Source organism: Sinohyriopsis cumingii, chromosome 2 (genome assembly GCF_028554795.1).
Source record: "Sinohyriopsis cumingii isolate HCF-2022 chromosome 2, ASM2855479v2, whole genome shotgun sequence".
NCBI lineage: Eukaryota > Metazoa > Mollusca > Bivalvia > Unionida > Unionidae > Sinohyriopsis > Sinohyriopsis cumingii.
Window position 1 is genome coordinate 171,093,386 of NC_142962.1, and position 19,226 is coordinate 171,112,611.

The 19,226-nt window shown below is 33.5% G+C and overlaps 1 protein-coding gene across 1 annotated transcript in view; it reads left to right on the forward strand.

Annotated features, from left to right (window-relative positions):
* Positions 1 to 18,052, forward strand: part of LOC149806292 (phosphatidate cytidylyltransferase, photoreceptor-specific-like) — a 55,939-nt gene extending 37,887 nt beyond the window's left edge. The window contains exons 9-11 of the mRNA XM_089951236.1: positions 1,811 to 1,945; positions 6,401 to 6,504; positions 7,260 to 18,052. Of these exons, the coding sequence (XP_089807362.1) occupies positions 1,811 to 1,945; positions 6,401 to 6,504; positions 7,260 to 7,389 (369 nt within the window). The 3' untranslated portion in view covers positions 7,390 to 18,052. The remainder of the gene's footprint in view (positions 1 to 1,810; positions 1,946 to 6,400; positions 6,505 to 7,259) is intronic.
* Positions 18,053 to 19,226: the final 1,174 nt, after the last annotated feature.

The following is a 19,226-nucleotide window of genomic DNA, read 5'->3' on the forward strand; positions in this document are numbered from 1 at the left end:
CGCGACCATTGGCACTGTTGCTTTAAGCAGGAGAATGGTTTATCATTCACATATTGAATCCAGACTTTCTTCCCTAAAATGTTACCCAAAATGTAGGTTGGATGCTTAGCATTCACTCCACATGTTACCTATTCTCCTAATGTTAATGTGATCAGGGAATGTATTTCAAGGAGAATGCACATTTTATTGTAAAGTATGTTTATTCAAGAATTCTTACCTGATCCCATTACTTGAAGACCCCTCCCAACCATCCTGCTATGCAATCATCTTCATTAGTAATTCTCAGATTAAAAATGGGAAGGAACTAGGCAAGAGTTATTGCCCTTTTTTATATACCAATGGTTCCCAACATTTTAGAGTATGATGACCCGCTTTAACATTTTGTGTGGACATGCTAATAGTTATACCATTGCACTCCATTTGTCCTTCAGTAGGGCTGGATTCAGGAGGTAGAGGGCTTACATTCTAAATATTAATGCAAGTGGGTAGGTATTCTTGGAGAAAAATCATTTATAAAATTTGCTTTCACCAAACAAAAGTTTAATTTCATTGTTGTTTTACAAATTTTATTGATGAGTTCCATTCATCAGTTTTATACTTTGCATAGGGTTTGATTTTTAAAGAACATGATTTTCCATGTTTTCCTCACTGGTTCCCCTGGATCTTTAAAATGACCTTCTGTATCTTAGGTATTGTTCAAATGACTTTTGTTTCCCTTTTGGTTTACAGGAGAATGCTTGATAATATTAACAGAAGTTTAGAAATGCAAGTAAATAACATTCGATAAGATATGGCACTTTCCGTTTTGTTTGGTTCATATTTCTAATTCTCTATAATTTATTTTATATATCTTGAGTACTGTCTTAGGACTCCAGAATGACTTGTACTTAGGCAAGAAATAAGTACCTGGTTAACATGTGGGCGTGTCTGTTATGTGCAGTGTCTATACCACTAAATTTGTAGCATCATTGTTTGGTCATTTGTGCATGGTCGAGATGGTATAGGAGTTGATATGTGCAGGCAAGGCAGTGAATACCATTTACCCATGTACCTGGGTTAAATCTTTGTAGAGTATGAATTAAAAATTCTCTAACCTGTATGATAATGTTATTTATTTGTATTTATAAAATTCTGTTAATATTATCAAGCATTTGCCAATAGAAATCCAGGGTTAGCATTTCCATTCTATTTGGTGTATATTTGACATTTTCTCTCCTTCTCTGTCTTCATGTGTGTGTGTGTGTGTATATATATATATATATATATATATATATATATATATATATATATATATATATATGTATGTATATATATATATATATATATATATATATATATATATATATATATATATATATATATATACACACACACTAATAGGGAAATGATCTTAGTATTCAGTCTTGCATCAAAGGCCAATTTTTATGGAGTTATGGTGCATTTTGTGCAAAGTTCTAAAGTTCTGATCCAGTTGTACTCACATTGTTGCTTTGTCTGTTCAAGTTTACTTACTGTTATTTTTATATTTGAGAATTTCCTCATTTACTTTTTCTTGACATGAACTTTGATGGAGCTAGGTCGGATTTAAAAGAAAAGTTGAAGTCATTCAGTGTATCAAGCAGTTCTCGCATTTTCTGAGAACTATAACGGAGGGGAGAAAATGAAAGAATGAATCCACATGAACAAATGTCCTTTTACTCAAGAATTTTATTAAGGAAATAGAAAATATTTCTCTAATGCTTGTTAAAGATGTCTGATTTTGCCTAAATGGAGAAACACTTGTATGAACATATTTGATTATTTTTTCCAGGTGAGAATCCCATGGAGGACTATCCACCTGTATCCTTTCATGTTGCATTCCATCCTTATGTCAATCTTTGCCTCTGTCATTGGTCCATTTGGTGGATTCTTTGCCAGTGGTTTCAAAAGAGCATTTAAAATTAAGGTAGGTTACAGTTTCAGATATCTTTTATTTTAAAGTAAATTTTTGTTTTATAGTATGTATACAAGAATATTTTTTATTTTTGAATTGCTAACAAAATCATGAAACGTTTTCTTTCAGATTTATTAAGGTCTTACCTGTACTACTTTTGGCCATCTTCAGGGATACTGCCAGGCCTTGGGGTCATGCATTTCTTGCAGAATTTGTTGCTTTGAGTCCAACATATGTTATGTGAATCTAAAGGGACAATAGTTATTGCTTTGCATCCAGCATGTGTAATGGTAATCTAAAGGGACAATATTTATTGCTTTGAGTCCAGCATGTGTACCGAGTGGTCTAAAGCGCTCTTCATTACGGATCACTGCCATCTCACCTCTGCCTGCGTCAGTTAAAGTCTAAGATTCAGCCAATATGGGTATGTGAGAAAGCTTGCCAGTAGCTTCTTGTGGGTCGGTGGTTCTTTCTGGGGTTTTCCCGGGTTCTTCCTCCACCATTAATACTGGCCGCCATATATAGCCTATCATGTGCTGAAAAATGGCGTTAAACCCCACAACAACAACAACAACAACCAGTATGTGTAATGGTAATCTAAAGGGACAATATTTATTGCTTTGAGTCCAACATATGTTATGTGAATCTAAAGGGGCAATATTTATTGCTTTGAATCCAGCATGTGTAATGGCAATCTAAAGGGACAATATTTATTGCTTTGAGTCCAACATATGTGAATCTAAAGGGGCAATATTTATTGCTTTGAGCCCAGCATATGTAATGGCAATCTAAAGGGGACAATATTTATTGCTTTGAATCCAGCATGTGTAATGATAATATAAAGGGACAATATTTATTGCTTTGAATCTAGCATGTGTAATGGTAATCAAAAGGGACAATATTTATTGCTTTGAATCCAGCATGTGTAATGGTAATCTAAAGGGACAGTATTTATTGCTGTGAGCCCAGCATGTGTAATGGTAATCTAAAGGGACAATATTTATTGCTATGAGCCCAGCATGTGTAATGGTAATCTAAAGGGACAATATTTATTGCTATGAGCCTAGCATGTGTAATGGTAATCTAAAGGGACAATATTTATTGCTTTGAGTCCAGCATGTGTAATGGTAATCTAAAGGGACAATATTTATTGCTTTGAGTCCAGCATGTGTAATGGTAATCTAAAGGGACAGTATTTATTGCTTTGAATCCAGCATGTGTAATGGTAATCTAAAGGGATAATATTTATTGCTTTGAATCTAGCATGTGTAATGGTAATCTAAAGGGACAATATTTATTGCTTTGAATCCAGCATGTGTAATGGTAATCTAAAGGGACAATATTTATTGCTTTCTTTGCATCCAGCATATGTAATGGTAACCTAAAGGGACAATATTTATTGCTATGAGCCCAGCATGTGTAATGGTAATCTAAAGGGACAATATTTATTGCTATGAGCCCAGCATGTGTAATGGTAATCTAAAGGGACAATATTTATTGCTTTGAGTCCAGCATGTGTAATGGTAATCTAAAGGGACAATATTTATTGCTATGAGCCCAGCATGTGTAATGGTAATCTAAAGGGACAATATTTATTGCTATGAGCCCAGCATGTGTAATGGTAATCTAAAGGGACAATATTTATTGCTTTGAGTCCAGCATGTGTAATGGTAATCTAAAGGGATAATATTTATTGCTTTGAATCCAGCATGTGTAATGGTAATCTAAAGGGACAGTATTTATCGCTTTGAGCCCAGTATGTGTAATGGTAATCTAAAGGGACAATATTTATCGCTTTGAGCCCAGCATGTGTAATGGTAATCTAAAGGGACAATATTTATTGCTTTGAATCCAGCATGTGTAATGGTAATCTAAAGGGACAATATTTATTGCTTTGAGTCCAGCATGTGTAATGGTAATCTAAAGGGACAATATTTATTCCTTTGAGTCCAGCATGTGTAATGGTAATCTAAAGGGACAATATTTTTATTGCTTTGAGCCCAGCATGTGTAATGTGAATCTAAAGGGACAATATTTATTCCTTTGAGTCCAGCATATGTAATGTGAATCTAAAGGGACAATATTTATTCCTTTGAGTCCAGCATATGTAATGGTAATCTGAAGGGACAATATTTATTTCTTTGAATCCAGCATATGTATGATTGTCTTTATGGATAAAAATGTACATTTATGCTTTACTGAGTTACAAATGAATGTTGTTTTTCATTTATTTCTTTTTCTTCCTGGCTAGTTTTTGAAAATTTATGCTGAAATTTGGATGCGAATTTCATTTTCATTATATGGCCATCTTAAGTTGCATCCTTGACCAGATTATGACTGAAGATAATGGAATAAACCTTTAGTCATGACTGAAGATAATGGAATAAACCTTTAGTCATGACTGAAGATAATGGAATAAACCTTTAGTCATGACTGAAGATAATGGAATAAACCTATAGTTATGACTGAAGATAATGGAATAAACCTTTAGTTATGACTGAAGATAATGGAATAAACCTTTAGTCATGACTGAAGATAATGGAATAAACCTTTAGTTATGACTGAAGATAATGGAATAAACCTTTATCATTGATTATATAATGTATACTTGTGTAGTCTATAATATCCAGGCCGAAATGTCAAGAAAAAATGTAATTATATGACTTTTATCCTTGTTTGGAGTACAACTTGATATATAATGTTTAGAAGCTGTGTCACATAGCATAGTTAGTACCCATGCCTTAAGGTAAAGGTAACAGCAAAGGAAAATTCACTCTGACTAGACATTTGTGTCACATACCATAGTTATGCCCAGTGACTTGTGGAACAGTCACAGCAAGGGAAAATATAAATCAGTGAATTCTATCTAGTATAACTTTTGAACCAGTGATTTTAATAAAATAATTTATTTTAATAAACATTGCCTATTATAAAGCTAACACCCGACTTGCAAGATAGTTTCATTCCCAAAAGTGGTCACATAACTCGAAATCACATAACTTGAAATTATTGGTTTCACTGCCTTTAATTTTTAAATAAAATACATAATACAATGAATTTTATTACCATTCAGTTTAGCTGTTTATGAATCCCGATTTATTTCTTTTAGACATATAATTTCATTGATTATTTTCTTTTTTTCTAAAACAACAAAATTAAAAAATAGTTCATATGAAATTGCATTAATGTGAAATTCACTGAAGTCAAGATCATGTAACACAGCAGATACCTGTATATCTTGAATTTACATTTTATTGCATATTCAGTAGTACCACCTGCTTCGGTGTCTACGTCATTACAAGGAATAATGTAAGTCAGTACAGTCAGACCCGGTTATCTCAATTACGTTGGGTTGTGTCATAAATCGTCCACATAACCGGGTCCTGAGATATCAGGGTTTAGTTGTCAAACCAATTGCATAACAATGATTATGTATCTGAAGTGCCAAAATTGTGGTGTTTTGTTTCTTAAAACAAATAGCATTTCTAAAACACACAAAAAAACATAGTTCAGTCATGAACAGTTGCAGAAAAAAGATTGGGAGTCTTTTAAATGAGATTAAGTAACAAGTCACATTGTTACAACATTAAATATGTTCAGTGATTTAAAGTTGTTTTTCTTTCCCTGTGAATAGCATCATCCCATTAGTAGCCTCACTAGTTCTCTCATGTTGACCAAGGTCTAGGCCAATTTATGTACATGCATATAATGGACTGTACTTTAAAAAAAAATATTTTCTTTTGTTTGTGTTGACTTTAACTAGTAGCAAAATGTAACTGACCAAAACTGTGTGTGCACTTCGATCACTTTTGTTGATTATTTGAGGTTCCTTTATACTGGTATGCTGGTTTTTACCAATAAAATTTGCCTCTGTACCGGAAAAAAGAAGAGTCTGTCGGTATTCTTGTACCTAGAAACTGTAAAATGTATTTAACATCTTTAATGTTAACTGTCTCATCATCAAATTCTGTAAGAAACTGACTTATTCTATTCATAGAGTTGTAATCCCATGTCCCTTCCGATTTCGATTAGTGACTGTTGGCAACAACACAGCACCAGAATGAGAGTTGGCATATCACTTTGATGGATTGCAAGGCATTGATATTCAAGATAAAACAACTCTTCTATTTCATATACAATAATCCAAGCAGTCACTTTTTGCTATGTTCCATTTGCATTGAAGAATCTGTAATCATTGCACAGCCATTGACCACTTCATTTAAAAAATAATGGGCACTGTGGATTTTGTAAATACTTTTTGTACTTTTATTTACTCTTGTTTAAAACAATTTAATAACCATGTGTTTGTTGTGGGGGTGGGGAACCAGCTTGGTTTGCCATTTGTCGTACATTTTTTTCTTTTCGTTTTTTTGTTCAGCATCTAATTGCTCAAAAAGAGAAACTGGCTTTAAAACCTCTAATACGTAAATTGAAGACCTTACTGAGAAATTTTTATTTGAATTTCAGGACTTTGGAGATACAATACCAGGCCATGGAGGCATTATGGACAGGTTTGACTGTCAGTTCCTAATGGCCACATTTGTCCATGTGTATCACTTTAGCTTTATCAGGTGAGTTTCCTGCAGTGCACACTATTGGCTTCTGTATAAAGCACACCCAGATATTAATAGAATAGACCCAGTGTACAGTTTTGATGAAATCCATTGCATTAGGTTTAAGTTTGGATGGCAAAGACTACAACATATAATAGGCAGTGTTGCTGATTATAAATTAGTTGCACTATAATTACTGAATTTTTTTGTTCAAGTGACCTTTCTGGACATGGACAAATCATTCCTGTTTGCTTGGTCATACAGTGGAAAAGTCAGTAAACATTTATATTCTTTGTAGGCTTGAAAATGCTGCTTTCTATTGAATGTGAGTAACATTCTCCACTGGTAAGTAGATCTTTACAGGAAAATCAGGAGAAAAATGGGAAATAAGCCACTGTACGATGAAGGTTTTAGTGTTAGATTGAGAGCTTCAGTCCAGCTGTTGGATTGTGCAGATAGTAGATAAAGAAGAGAAAAATTTTAGTACAATACTGACAGTTCTATGACTTAATTTTTTCTTTAAGAATAAACAAGTCCGCTACAAAGTTTACTAATTGATTAAATATTATTGCTGATGCTTTCACATGTAGAAATGCATGATAAGGAATCATGAACTCCATACAAATTTAAACCTCATGAATTAAAATGATAATGCAGATTTTACTATCAAAGTATGTAATGCAATCACTTGTAACATTTTGTTTACCGTATACTATACAAGCTGGGTGTCACTGTCTTGTCTATAAATTCATTCGGTATATTTTCTGGTTCAGGGTTCCAAACTCCCAGAGGATCTTGCAGAGCATCCTGTTGCTGCCAGCTGAAGAACAGTTGCAGGTCTTTAATATGCTGAAAGATAAACTTCTGTCTCGTGGGCTGCTAAATGTGACCAACAGCTCCTAGTCGTTGAGCATTGTCAGAGTGTTGATATCAAGTCTTGTCTCAGTGAATGTGTGAAATGTTGAGGAAAACTTACGGTATGCAGTTGTCCTGTGCATAGATACAGCACCATGAAGTGAATTGTTTGCAGAAAGTCTTTACTAGTGTGAGTTTATGATTTTTTAAGAATATGTTAATACCTACATGTATGTTCTTAGACATGTGATTTATTGCAATTATGCTTATTTAAAAGAATCATGCAAAAAAATTAAACTTAATGAACAAATTTTCATGATATTTGCAAGGACAATCTTTGCTTACATCAATAAATCCACCCTTTTATTTAGAATTTCCTACTTTAAAGATGAAATTTCCCCATCAAAATTTTCATAACTAGAATAAACATTGATTTGTCATGTAATATTTGTGATTTTGCTTGTTTTTAAAGTTAAGATTATTTATGATTGTAAAAATTCTTGTAGCAGACAATTATTCTTTATCCAAACAGTGGTGGTTTTACATTACATATGTGGCTTTATGTTCAGTTGATTTTACATTGAATATGTGACTTCATACTATGTTGATTTTACATTGAATATATGACTTCATACTTTGTTGATTTTACATTGAATATATGACTTCATACTTTGTTGATTTTACATTGAATATGTGACTTCATACTATGTTGATTTTAATTTTTCTGTATTTTTATCAATGATTAATATTTGAGCATTGATATAATGTATGAGGAGAATGTATCGCTGATCATTTTGCTTTAGAAGAAAATGTATTATGTAATCTAAATGATCAATATCTTCACTGGACTTTGTCTTTGATCTTGTATTACTGTTCTTTTCCCTTAATATGTATTAATCCTATTGATGTTTGTCTTCATCATACTTTGTCTTTCATCTTGTATTACTGTTCTTTTCCTGTAATATGTATTAATCCTATTGATGTTTGTCTTCATCGTACTTTGTCTCTCATCTTTTATTACAATTCATTTCCCTTCATATGTATTGTTTCTATTGGTGGGTGTTTATTCTTGTTTGCTAGTAAGTCCATGAAGTGATATAAAATGTCATCAGTTATACATAGATGAATGGCCAAAATTCTTTTCAATCTTGAATGAGGGATTTTTTTTAGCTTCGATACATTTTGATTCTGTATATTAAACAAATATTTATGTTAGTTTCTTAGTTTCAGAATTACAGTGCAACTACCCATGACAGTCTTTTCCCGTAAACAACTTTCACCCACATCCAACAAGTCAAATATTTTCCTTTATCTTCATTAAATTTATACATTGTATTCCTTAAGTAGATATTTTCCTTTGACATGTACAGAAAGATTTCTTCTTTCCTCTAATTCATTGTATACTTGATGCTCCTTAAGCAGCCAAAATTCTTCTTTCCCCTAACAGATTGTTAGCAGTTTGAAATAACCATTAAGACTTTATGAAATATATTTATTATTAAAATTCATAACAAGTTAACAATATGATCCCGAAGTATGGGGCAGGATGTGCTGTCTATCTTCACAATTCTTGATTTATCATATGAAAAAAGAATCTGTGTGACCTGTAGAACTGAAAGTTGAAAGGTGATCAGTTTTAACAACACTAATTCCAAAAAGAGTCAGATGTGTTGTCATTGGTCAGTTGGAAATCTACATTCATAACAAGAGAAAGTATGCAGTATTTATATTTAAAGGAAAAGTCCACATTCTTATTCATTATCACAGTTGCCAGGCATGTGTCATCTTTAGCAGGACTGCAAGACATGTACCATCTTTGGTACACCATTCAGACTGCTGACCAACTGGTCCAGCCATACAAATGAGCTATGTCAGCTGAACTGACCATTCCTATGATATTCATAGTGAACGAGAATTATGTTTGGAGTCATCTGACTGAGTCACATGGTTGCACAATCACTACTGACAGCATGTTACATGGGCAAACGTTGATGCATGCTGATGATACTCCATCGTCATTTCCTGTTGTCAGACTGTAAACCTGGACATGAGGATGACAGTCCCCATGTTAATGAAGGGGATGTATGGAAATGCCATAACATACTGATCCAACAATGGAATGGACATTATTTAGTTCATGGCTATAATTAACTCTTCTATTATATTTGCTACGTGCAATCAAATACTACTTCTTAACGACTGAATTTTTAAACTGGGTGGTTGCACCTGTACATGTAAGAGGTCATGTGTTCCTATGAAAATAGTCAGGCATATAATGTCAGGTGTCTATTTAGAAGCCTGTTAACCTCCATACCTGTACAGGTATGAGGCCAGGCCTGACTATCAATATATACAGGTGCATAATTAACCAATCAACTGCCTATTCAGAGGTCTGTACACCTTCACAGTTAATGAGAAAATAGCGCAGATGAGTTAATTTGTATTGTATATCGCAGCTCTGTATAGAAGAGATGATACCAAAAAAAAAATGTTATTCATCTCCAATCTGCCTGTCTTCAGTGCTTTTAAGAGAACACTCTTGGAGTTGTACTTGCAGGGATTCTAAAATCTTTGGGTCTGTTGAATATTTTTATTACTTAAGATATCATCTAATTTAGTCACCAGTTTTAATGTGTATTTGTTCATCAGTCCATTTTATTATTTTTTGTTTTCATCACTACTAAAATGCAGAGAAATGAGAGTGAACATGGAGCATTTTAATTGTAATTATGACGTTGGTCCATCTATAACTGTTCAGTGGACACAGAATCATTTGGTAAACAAATTGCATTTTGCTTCGACTTGGACTTGCATCATTATTGTATTTTGGGTGATAATTGTTCATGTATATATTTGAGCATTGTGTTTATGAATTTATATTTTATTAAATGATAATTGTAACAGCTGGCACTGTGTATATTTTAGATCAATTTACTTGTTATAATACTTGTTGTAGCATGTATTATGAATACATAACTTTGTAACCTTTTGCATTGCAACAAAGATGACCAGGTAATTTTTACAGACATTGGGGGCTGTAATCAAGATACAGACATTATTTGTCAATCATCATAAAAGAAAAATCATTTCATTTGAATGATAGCACCATATTCACATTTTCTTTGAGAATAGATTACCAAACCAAAGAAAGTTTTGAATTGTGTTGTTCATGGACAGTGTTGTGAATTTGGATATTATTAGCCATTATTCCCAGGAGTCATATTCCTTTGAAGATTCCATACCTCTGCCATATTCTATGGAGGGGGAATATATTGTAACTCATGTCTTCCCATCACACCACTTAATGTCAAATTTTGACTCCAGAATGTTTTGAATGACTTCATTAATTGAAGCCAGATTTGGTAAAAATCTTTACATGAGAAAGAACTAGCTAAAATCAACGTATTCTAACAAACTTTGACTGAGTTATGTCCCCTGTTTTCACTTTGCCCTGACATATTGAACCAAACTTTCTTCGCTTGTACAATAATGACAGGGGCATCCATGTTTTATTGGCACATTTCTAGTTTTATGTATGAAAATTGTATTGATGTGTTTGTCAAGGCCAGTCATCCTGTTTTGTTATCAGCCAGTTTTTAAATATCCAATAAAAATTCCAGTTAGCATAGATGGAAAGTTTATTAATAATAAATAAGCTTTTCTTTCTGAATGAAAAGCATAAAAAACATCCAGTTTTGACGAAATTTCCAATTTTATCTGTAATACTATTTCCTTAGAACTAAATTTTGTGCAGTTCATGTATAGCCCAATCTTTAATTTCCATATGTATTCAGTTTTACAACTTGTATTTCGCATGGAGAAAAAGAAGTATAAACTTTGAAATTTTCATTCACTATTCAGCAGATTTTGTTGTCTTTCTAGTAAAAAAATTCTGGTGGTAAAGTATGAATTGCCATGACTAGTAGATGGTATGGTATGAATTACCATGACTAGTAGATGGTATAGGATGAATTACCATGACTAGTAGATGGTATAGGATGAATTGCCATGATTAGCAGATGGTATAGGATGAATTGCCATGACTAGTTGATGGTATAGTATGAATTGCCATGACTAGTAGATGGTATAGGATGAATTACCATGACTAGTAGATGGTATAGGATGAATTGCCATGATTAGCAGATGGTATAGTATGAATTACCATGACTAGTAGATGGTATAGGATGAATTACCATGACTAGTAGATGGTATAGGATGAATTACCATGACTAGTAGATGGTATGGGATGAATTGCCATGATTAGCAGATGGTATAGGATGAATTACCATGACTAGTAGATGGTATGGGATGAATTGCCATGATTAGCAGATGGTATAGTATGAATTGCCATGACTTTTGGATGGTATAGTATGAATTGCCATGACTAGTAGATGGTATAGTATGAACTGCCAGGACTAGTAGATGGTATAGTATGAATTGCCAGGACTAGTAGATGGTATAGTATGAATTGCCAGGACCCCTTAAGAAGTTATTGCAACTTCTATCAACCACATGTTTTCATTTAGTATTACAATAGAGCTCCAGTTAGGAAAGAGGGTGGGTGTGAAGCAGTAGCATTCAGATAATTGGCTAGAGTATTTCTTTGCAAACATGGTAATGGAAGTGAGGTTGTAGACTCATTACCTTCAAGGAAAACCTGTTCCAGCGTTAAATTATATGGTCACCAGTTATACTCTAGATTTTTCTTAATAGATTTTTTTATTTTTTATTGTAATGTGATGCAACTGAATATTTACATATTGTGTCAGAGTTTTTATCAGTTGTTGTTCTTTGTTGTTTTGAAAATTATTTGTGGAGACTCTGAAGAAAATTTTGATCCATGAAGAAATAAATTAGATAGTATTAGTCGATTTCTAGTTTTTTTTGTTGTTCTTCAAATGTAAATATGTATCACAGTTTCTAATTCAGGAATGTTATTCTTACCATTTAATGTTACTTCATTTGAAGAAAAAAAAAACGTTACTACAATTTCCTCCATAGTGGTAAAGAAACCCAAAATTTGAAAGGTTTGTCAATTTATTCTAGCCATGGCTTTATTTATCTGAATGAATTGTCCAAAATTTGGAAGGTTTGTCAATTTAAAATCTAGTCATGGCCTTAATTACTTGAATCAACTGTTCAAAATTTAAATGCAATAAAATTGTGTTTGAGTATATAATATGCTGATGTTGATTGATTGTTTACATATTACTAGTTGAGAACTGTTCTATTGAAACATACGTGCTAGGACCTAAGAGGAAGCCAACATCATATATCTGTGGGTTATTCAAATAAAATGTATTCCTTTATTCCTTAAAGGAAAGCCATGTAGATTTATTGTGAGTCTAAGTGAAACATGTCTTCTGACCTGGATGTTTTTTTTACATTGTTGTTATGTTATTGTTGTTAAAGGGTTTTAACGCCAATTTTCAGCACAAGATACATGATGGCAAGTATTAATGGTGGACGAAGAACCCAGGAAAATCCCAGAAAGAACCACTGACCCACAAGAAGCTACTGGCAAGCTTTCTCACATATTCACATTGGCCTAGCCCAAGACTTGAACCCACGCAGACAGAAGTGAGATGGCAGTGATCCATGATGGAGAGCTCTTTAGACCACTCAGCCACTTGGGGCCCACTTTTTTTTAATTAAATAGTCCAATGTATTTGAAAGCCAATATAATGAAGGATTTTTTTACAAATTGAATAGCCCAAAGTGTATAAAGTCAACACAATGAAGATTTTTTTTTACTGAATAGCCCAAAGTGTATGAAAGACAATATAATGATGTGTTTTTTTTAATAGCCCAAAATGTAGGAAAGCTAACATAATTAAGGATTTATTTATTGAATAGCCCAAAGTGTATAAAAGACAATATAATGAAGGATTTTTTTTATTGAAAAGCCCAAAGTGTATGAAAGACAATATAATGAAGGATTTCTTATTTATTGAATAGCCCAAAGTGTATGAAAGTCAACATAATGAAGGAGGTTTTTTGAGTAAAGGATATTATTTGTTAGGAGTATGAAGTAGACTGAAAATGTTGATTGTTAAAATAGCACCTTTATTACTGGTGAATTTTTTAAAACTTTTAAATTGTTTAGCAAGAGATATGAAATGAAAATATTTTGTTTTTCTGTTTGATGTCAAATTTATTACATGGTGGTCCTGAGCTCAGTTGCTGAAGTATATTATGTAAAATAAATATTAAGAAATTTTGTTTTTAATGCATTCTGTACATAAATCTTGGAAGAGTTTCTGATTAGATGCTGTCATTTTTTTCATTAAGCGCTTATTTGGTTTGCTTAGCATAATTAAATGTACCATTGGTTTGCTTAGCATAATTAAATGTACCATAGTCTATAAATGATATTTATAGAAAAGAAAACTGCTTTATGTTTAAAATAATCAGACTTTACATTTGGTTGAAAATTTCGAGAGGATATCATTCACATCTCTACAGAATATATTGTGGATTATAATCCATGTTTGGATGCTATACATGAATATGTATTATTTTTATTGTCATGGTCTAATTAAATTATAATAATAATCCATACTGATTTGATTCAAATCATAAACTCTTATAAATATTACAATACAGAAATGCAAACATGCTGCTGTAATGAATACATATTTAGTCATTCTTGTTTTTGTAGGTTTGACACATGTAATTTTGTGATGGCAGCCATGCTGAGAGTTAGAAATAGACAAATGCTGCCCAAATTTCAGTTATTAATTGTTTGACAGAGATTTATCAGGTATTGGCTATTTAATTTATTTAATCTGATTTGCAAGAACAACAATAATCCATGGTTTGTTGTATGCATGAAACACTCAAGACTGACTTTAAACCCTCTAATTTAAACAACTTCCTTGGACAAACATTTTTACACAGGAAATCTTGTGAGATCTCTCTGCAGTTTGTTTGGGCAGCAGTACAAAGGCAAACCTTGTGAGATCTCTGCAGTGTGCTATGACAGCAAAGGCAAACCTTGTGAGATCTCTGCAATGTGCTATGACAGCAAAGGCAAACCTTGTGAGATCTCTGCAATGTGCTATGACAGCAAAGGCAAATCTTGTGAGATCTCTGCAATGTGCTATGACAGCAAAGGCAAACCTTGTGAGATCTCTGCAATGTGCTATGACAGCAAAGGCAAACCTTGTGAGATCTCTGCAATGTGCTATGACAGCAAAGGCAAATCTTGTGAGATCTCTGCAATGTGCTATGACAGCAAAGGCAAACCTTGTGAGATCTCTGCAATGTGCTCTGACAGCAAAGGCAAATCTTGTGAGATCCATCTAGTGTGCTTTGACAGCAATACAAAGATCCACAATTACTGTTGGTATTAAGGCTTGGCTAGGGTTGGTCAGCCTTTTTCACACTTGATCCTAATTTTCCCATTATGTCTTCACCCGTATTTAACCAGTCAGTAGCAGTCGTTTGATACATGTCACTGATATTTAACCAATCACAAGCATCTATTCCATATGTCCTCACAGATATTTGAGTGCTTAGATCCAGTATTGCCTTCACTAACTGATGTTATTAATACCTCTCTCTCATCCGGAGAATTCCCATCATTTTTCAAAAATGCCATTGTAAAGCCTCTGCTGAAGAAATTAGCACTCGACCATAATGATTTGAAGAACTACCACCCAGTTTCTAATCTCCCATTCATATAAAAAATCTTACAAAAAGTTGTTCTATCCCAACTTGTATCTCATCTGAATTCAAACAGTCTTTTTAGCAGTGTACAATCTGAATATTGCCCTTGCCACAGTACTGAAACTACTCTTCTAAAAGTAGTTAATGGCATTCTCTCTGCTTTGGATAGTGGAAAGATTACAGTTCTCACCCTCCTTGATTTGTCTACAGCATTTGACACAATAGACCATGATATATTACTTCACCATCTCCAGCATGTATATATTTATTAATCATGATATAGCCTTACTGTGGTTCAAGTCCTATTTGGTCAGCAGGACACAAATTGTGTCTGCAAATGGAATACATTCCATCCCAGTTGATCTATGTTGTGGTGTTCCACAGGGGTCTGTTCTTGGACCTGTTTTCTTCATTCTGTACACTCAGCTGCTCTCAAGTGTCATAGATCATCATCCTGTGTTTCACCAATCATATGCTGTCAACACCCAAATATACAAATCTAGCCACCCAACTGAAGTTGATGCTACCATCCAAGGTGTAGAGAGGTGCGTTTCTGATGTGAAATCATGGATGACATGTAACAAGCTGCAGATGAATGATGATAAAACTGAGGCCATTCTGATCACAACACAAAGACTTTCTCATTCACATCCTTTACCTCAAACAATAAATATCAGCAATGCCAACATTAAATTCACACAATCAGTACGAAACCTAGGTGTTACTCTGGAGAGTACTCTCACATTACACCAACTTGTCATGAACATATGCAGGGCTGCATATCTTGAGCTGAGATGCATCAGCTCCATTCACAAATATCTTTCAGTTGATGCGACTAAAACACTTGTATGTTCATTAGTACTTTCAAGACTTGGACTATTGTAACTCGATTCTGTCTGGTTCATCTCAATATCTAATCCAGAAACTTCAGAAAGTTCAGAACACAGCTGCGTGGATCATCCTTAGAGTACCACGATCAGAGCACACCTCCCTGCTGCCCTGTACCCTACACTGGCTATGCATTCAATCCAGAATCGAACACAAAATTTGCTCTTTGTGCTATGTTTCACTGATGGACTCCAGTCCAACATACCTATCCGACCTCACCCATGTGTACACACCAGCAAGATACTTATGCTCCTCTTCTGACAATCGTATACTCATTATTCCCACTATGAAAATGAAGTCATATGGACAGTGTTCTTTTGCATACCAGGGCCCAGCAATGTGTAATGAATTGCCCACTGAACTTAGACACAAAGACAGAGTGATCCCATTCAAGTGAGCTCTTAAAACTCGCTTATTTCGACTGCAAGAACAAACTTAAAGACCTAATAATGTTTCCTACCTTAAATATTCTCAGCATGTTTTTTATGTTTTCTAATTTCATGGTGTTTGCTTTTGTAATCGTATCATTATATGTTTTTTTTATATTATAGGTATTGTCTAATGTTGTAAAGCGCTTAGAGCTTCTAAAGATTAGGCACATTATTATTATTATTATTATTTAACCAATCAGAAGTTGATACATCCTTGCTGACATATTATCATTTAAAGGTGCAATTGGATTCATCCTTGCTGACAGTTAACCAAATGTTGGAAGTGGACACATACAGCTGGGTAACATGTTCTTAGTGTGCCATTGCACTGTTTTTAAGGCAGTAAAATTTTGTAAAGGTAAACAAAATTCTGTCCTCTTCAGTTAGAGGATCAAACAAAAGCATTTGATCACTTAGGGTAATCAGTAAATGGGATAACTTCAAATGCCTAATGTTAGACCATTACACTAGAGCATTTGATCCTTTAGGGTAATCAGTAAATAGGATAACTTCAAATGCCTAATGTTAGACCATTAAACTAGAGTATTTGATCCCTTAGGTTAATCAGTAAATGGGATAACTTCAAATGCCTAATGTTAGACCATTAAACTAGAGCATTTGCACATCATCCTGTTTGTTTGTACCCACTACTGATTTTGAAAACAAAAACATCAAGATTGTAAAAATACACACAACATATTCATTTCATTCATTGAGTTATAATTTTTTTATTTATAATTTATAACCTGATTCTCATTTAGGGATCCCTAACACTTTCAAATTATGGGTGTTTCGATGCAATCTGAAGCTCCCATTGTAAACAAGCAGACACACTTTTCGCTGTCCATTTCTGGTTTCTAGTCTATTTCAGTAAAACCTGTGTCATCTGTGTCCAGTATTTGGAATGTCTAGTTTTAATATTTCTAAAACAAATTAAACAAATAAATAGGAGGAACTCTTATATACCTGTATGCGAAGAGATGCCAATCCAAAGTTTGCGGAATTATTGAGGTTTTCAAAGACAGTGAACTACATCATATCTGTTGCCTGAAGACAGACTAGCCCAAGCAAATATGGCAGCCATGTTGCTAATGAAACTCCTGTTTGATTCGAAATGCCAAAATGTTGACAGTGTTTGGGACCCCTTTGGAAACAGTCCAGTTAGAACTTATAAATCAGTGAATGAAATGACATAGTTTTGTGCTTTTTTCATATTCTTGATGCCATCAGTTTTTTACATCAGTAGGTTGGGTACAAACAAACGGAATGGTGTGAGACTACATTACTCATTACTAGCATGAACACTACCATTGAGATACATATTAGTACAGATATACAAAGAAATCTGCCATTTATCAGTTTTACATTAGTTTCACTAAGTCATTTAATTCACTATTTCTTTTGTCACCATGGATTCATATTTGAACATGATAAGGGAGACAACTTTGTTCCACAAGGAATATTATTTGGTGAACCAAAGTTTTGAGCCATTTATTTGCTAAGCACCATTGCCTAGTAGTATAATTACTGGCTTTTAATTAAAAATCAATTCTTGCAATATTATTTATATATGGATTAGATAATCATACAGGGTTGTACATTTTTTAAGTTTATTTATTTCTTATTGTGGATACATTCACTATCCAGATTGAGTTTTGAATACAGATATTAAGCACAAATATGTGTAGCTTTTAAGTAATAAAATGTATTGATAACAAAAACAGTATTTTCTTTTCTCTGCCTGCCACATTTACATGGTAGCTACAAGATAGCATGTGTTGTACTGTATTTTATCATCTTCATGAACAGTCAGTAATTTTGTTTCTTGCATTGCTGTTTATGTATATTAGAATTGTTCTGTCTGAGTGAGACTAGGGTAAAATAGCTCTTGTCTTTAAGGATATGCAGTCTGTATTACGGTACATGTATCATTTATGGATCAAATTGCTAGAAAAAGGGTAATATTGGCATTTGATAAATTAAAACTAACTGTCCTGAAGTTCATTCACTTCTCACTTAAACAAGCAGTAAATAGAAACAGTAATTTTATAATCTTGGCCCATGTGTCCAAATGATTGGAACCCATGCATTGTTGCAGTCCATTTTCTGTCCATCAGCAAGTGATGTATTTTTAAAACTGATCATAGTTGATCTTCTTGCTTCTATGTTGTGTGGGATGTTTAAAAAATCTCTTTATAGCTCAATTGGTTATAGACCAGAAGAAAATTTTGGGATGGTTTGTTGTCCATACACACATTCATCAAGTTTATTTGCATATTCATCCCCTATCACTACTTACTGCATTGCCATAAACTATTACACATTCATCCCCATTACTAATTAATGCATTGCCATAAACTATTACACACATTCATCCCTATTACTGCTTAATGCATTGCCATAAATTATTACACACATTCATCCCTTTTTACTAATTAATGCATTGCCATAAACTATTACAGACATTCATCCCCTATTACTACTTAATGCATTGTCATAAACTATTACACACATTCATCCCTATTACTGCTTAATGCATTGCCATAAATTATTACACAGATTCATCCCTTTTTACTAATTAATGCATTGCCTTAACTATTACACACATTCATCCCTATTACTGCTTAATGCATTGCCATAAACTATTACACACATTCATCCCCTATTACTGCTTAATGCATTGCCATAAACTAATACAGACATTCATCCCCTATTACTCCTTAATGCATTGCCATAAACTATTACAGACATTCATCACCTATTACTACTTAATGCATTGCCTTAACTATTACATTCATCCCTATTACTGCTTAATGCATTGCCATAAACTATTACACACATTCATCCCCTATTACTGCATAATACATTGCCATAAACTATTACACACATTCATCC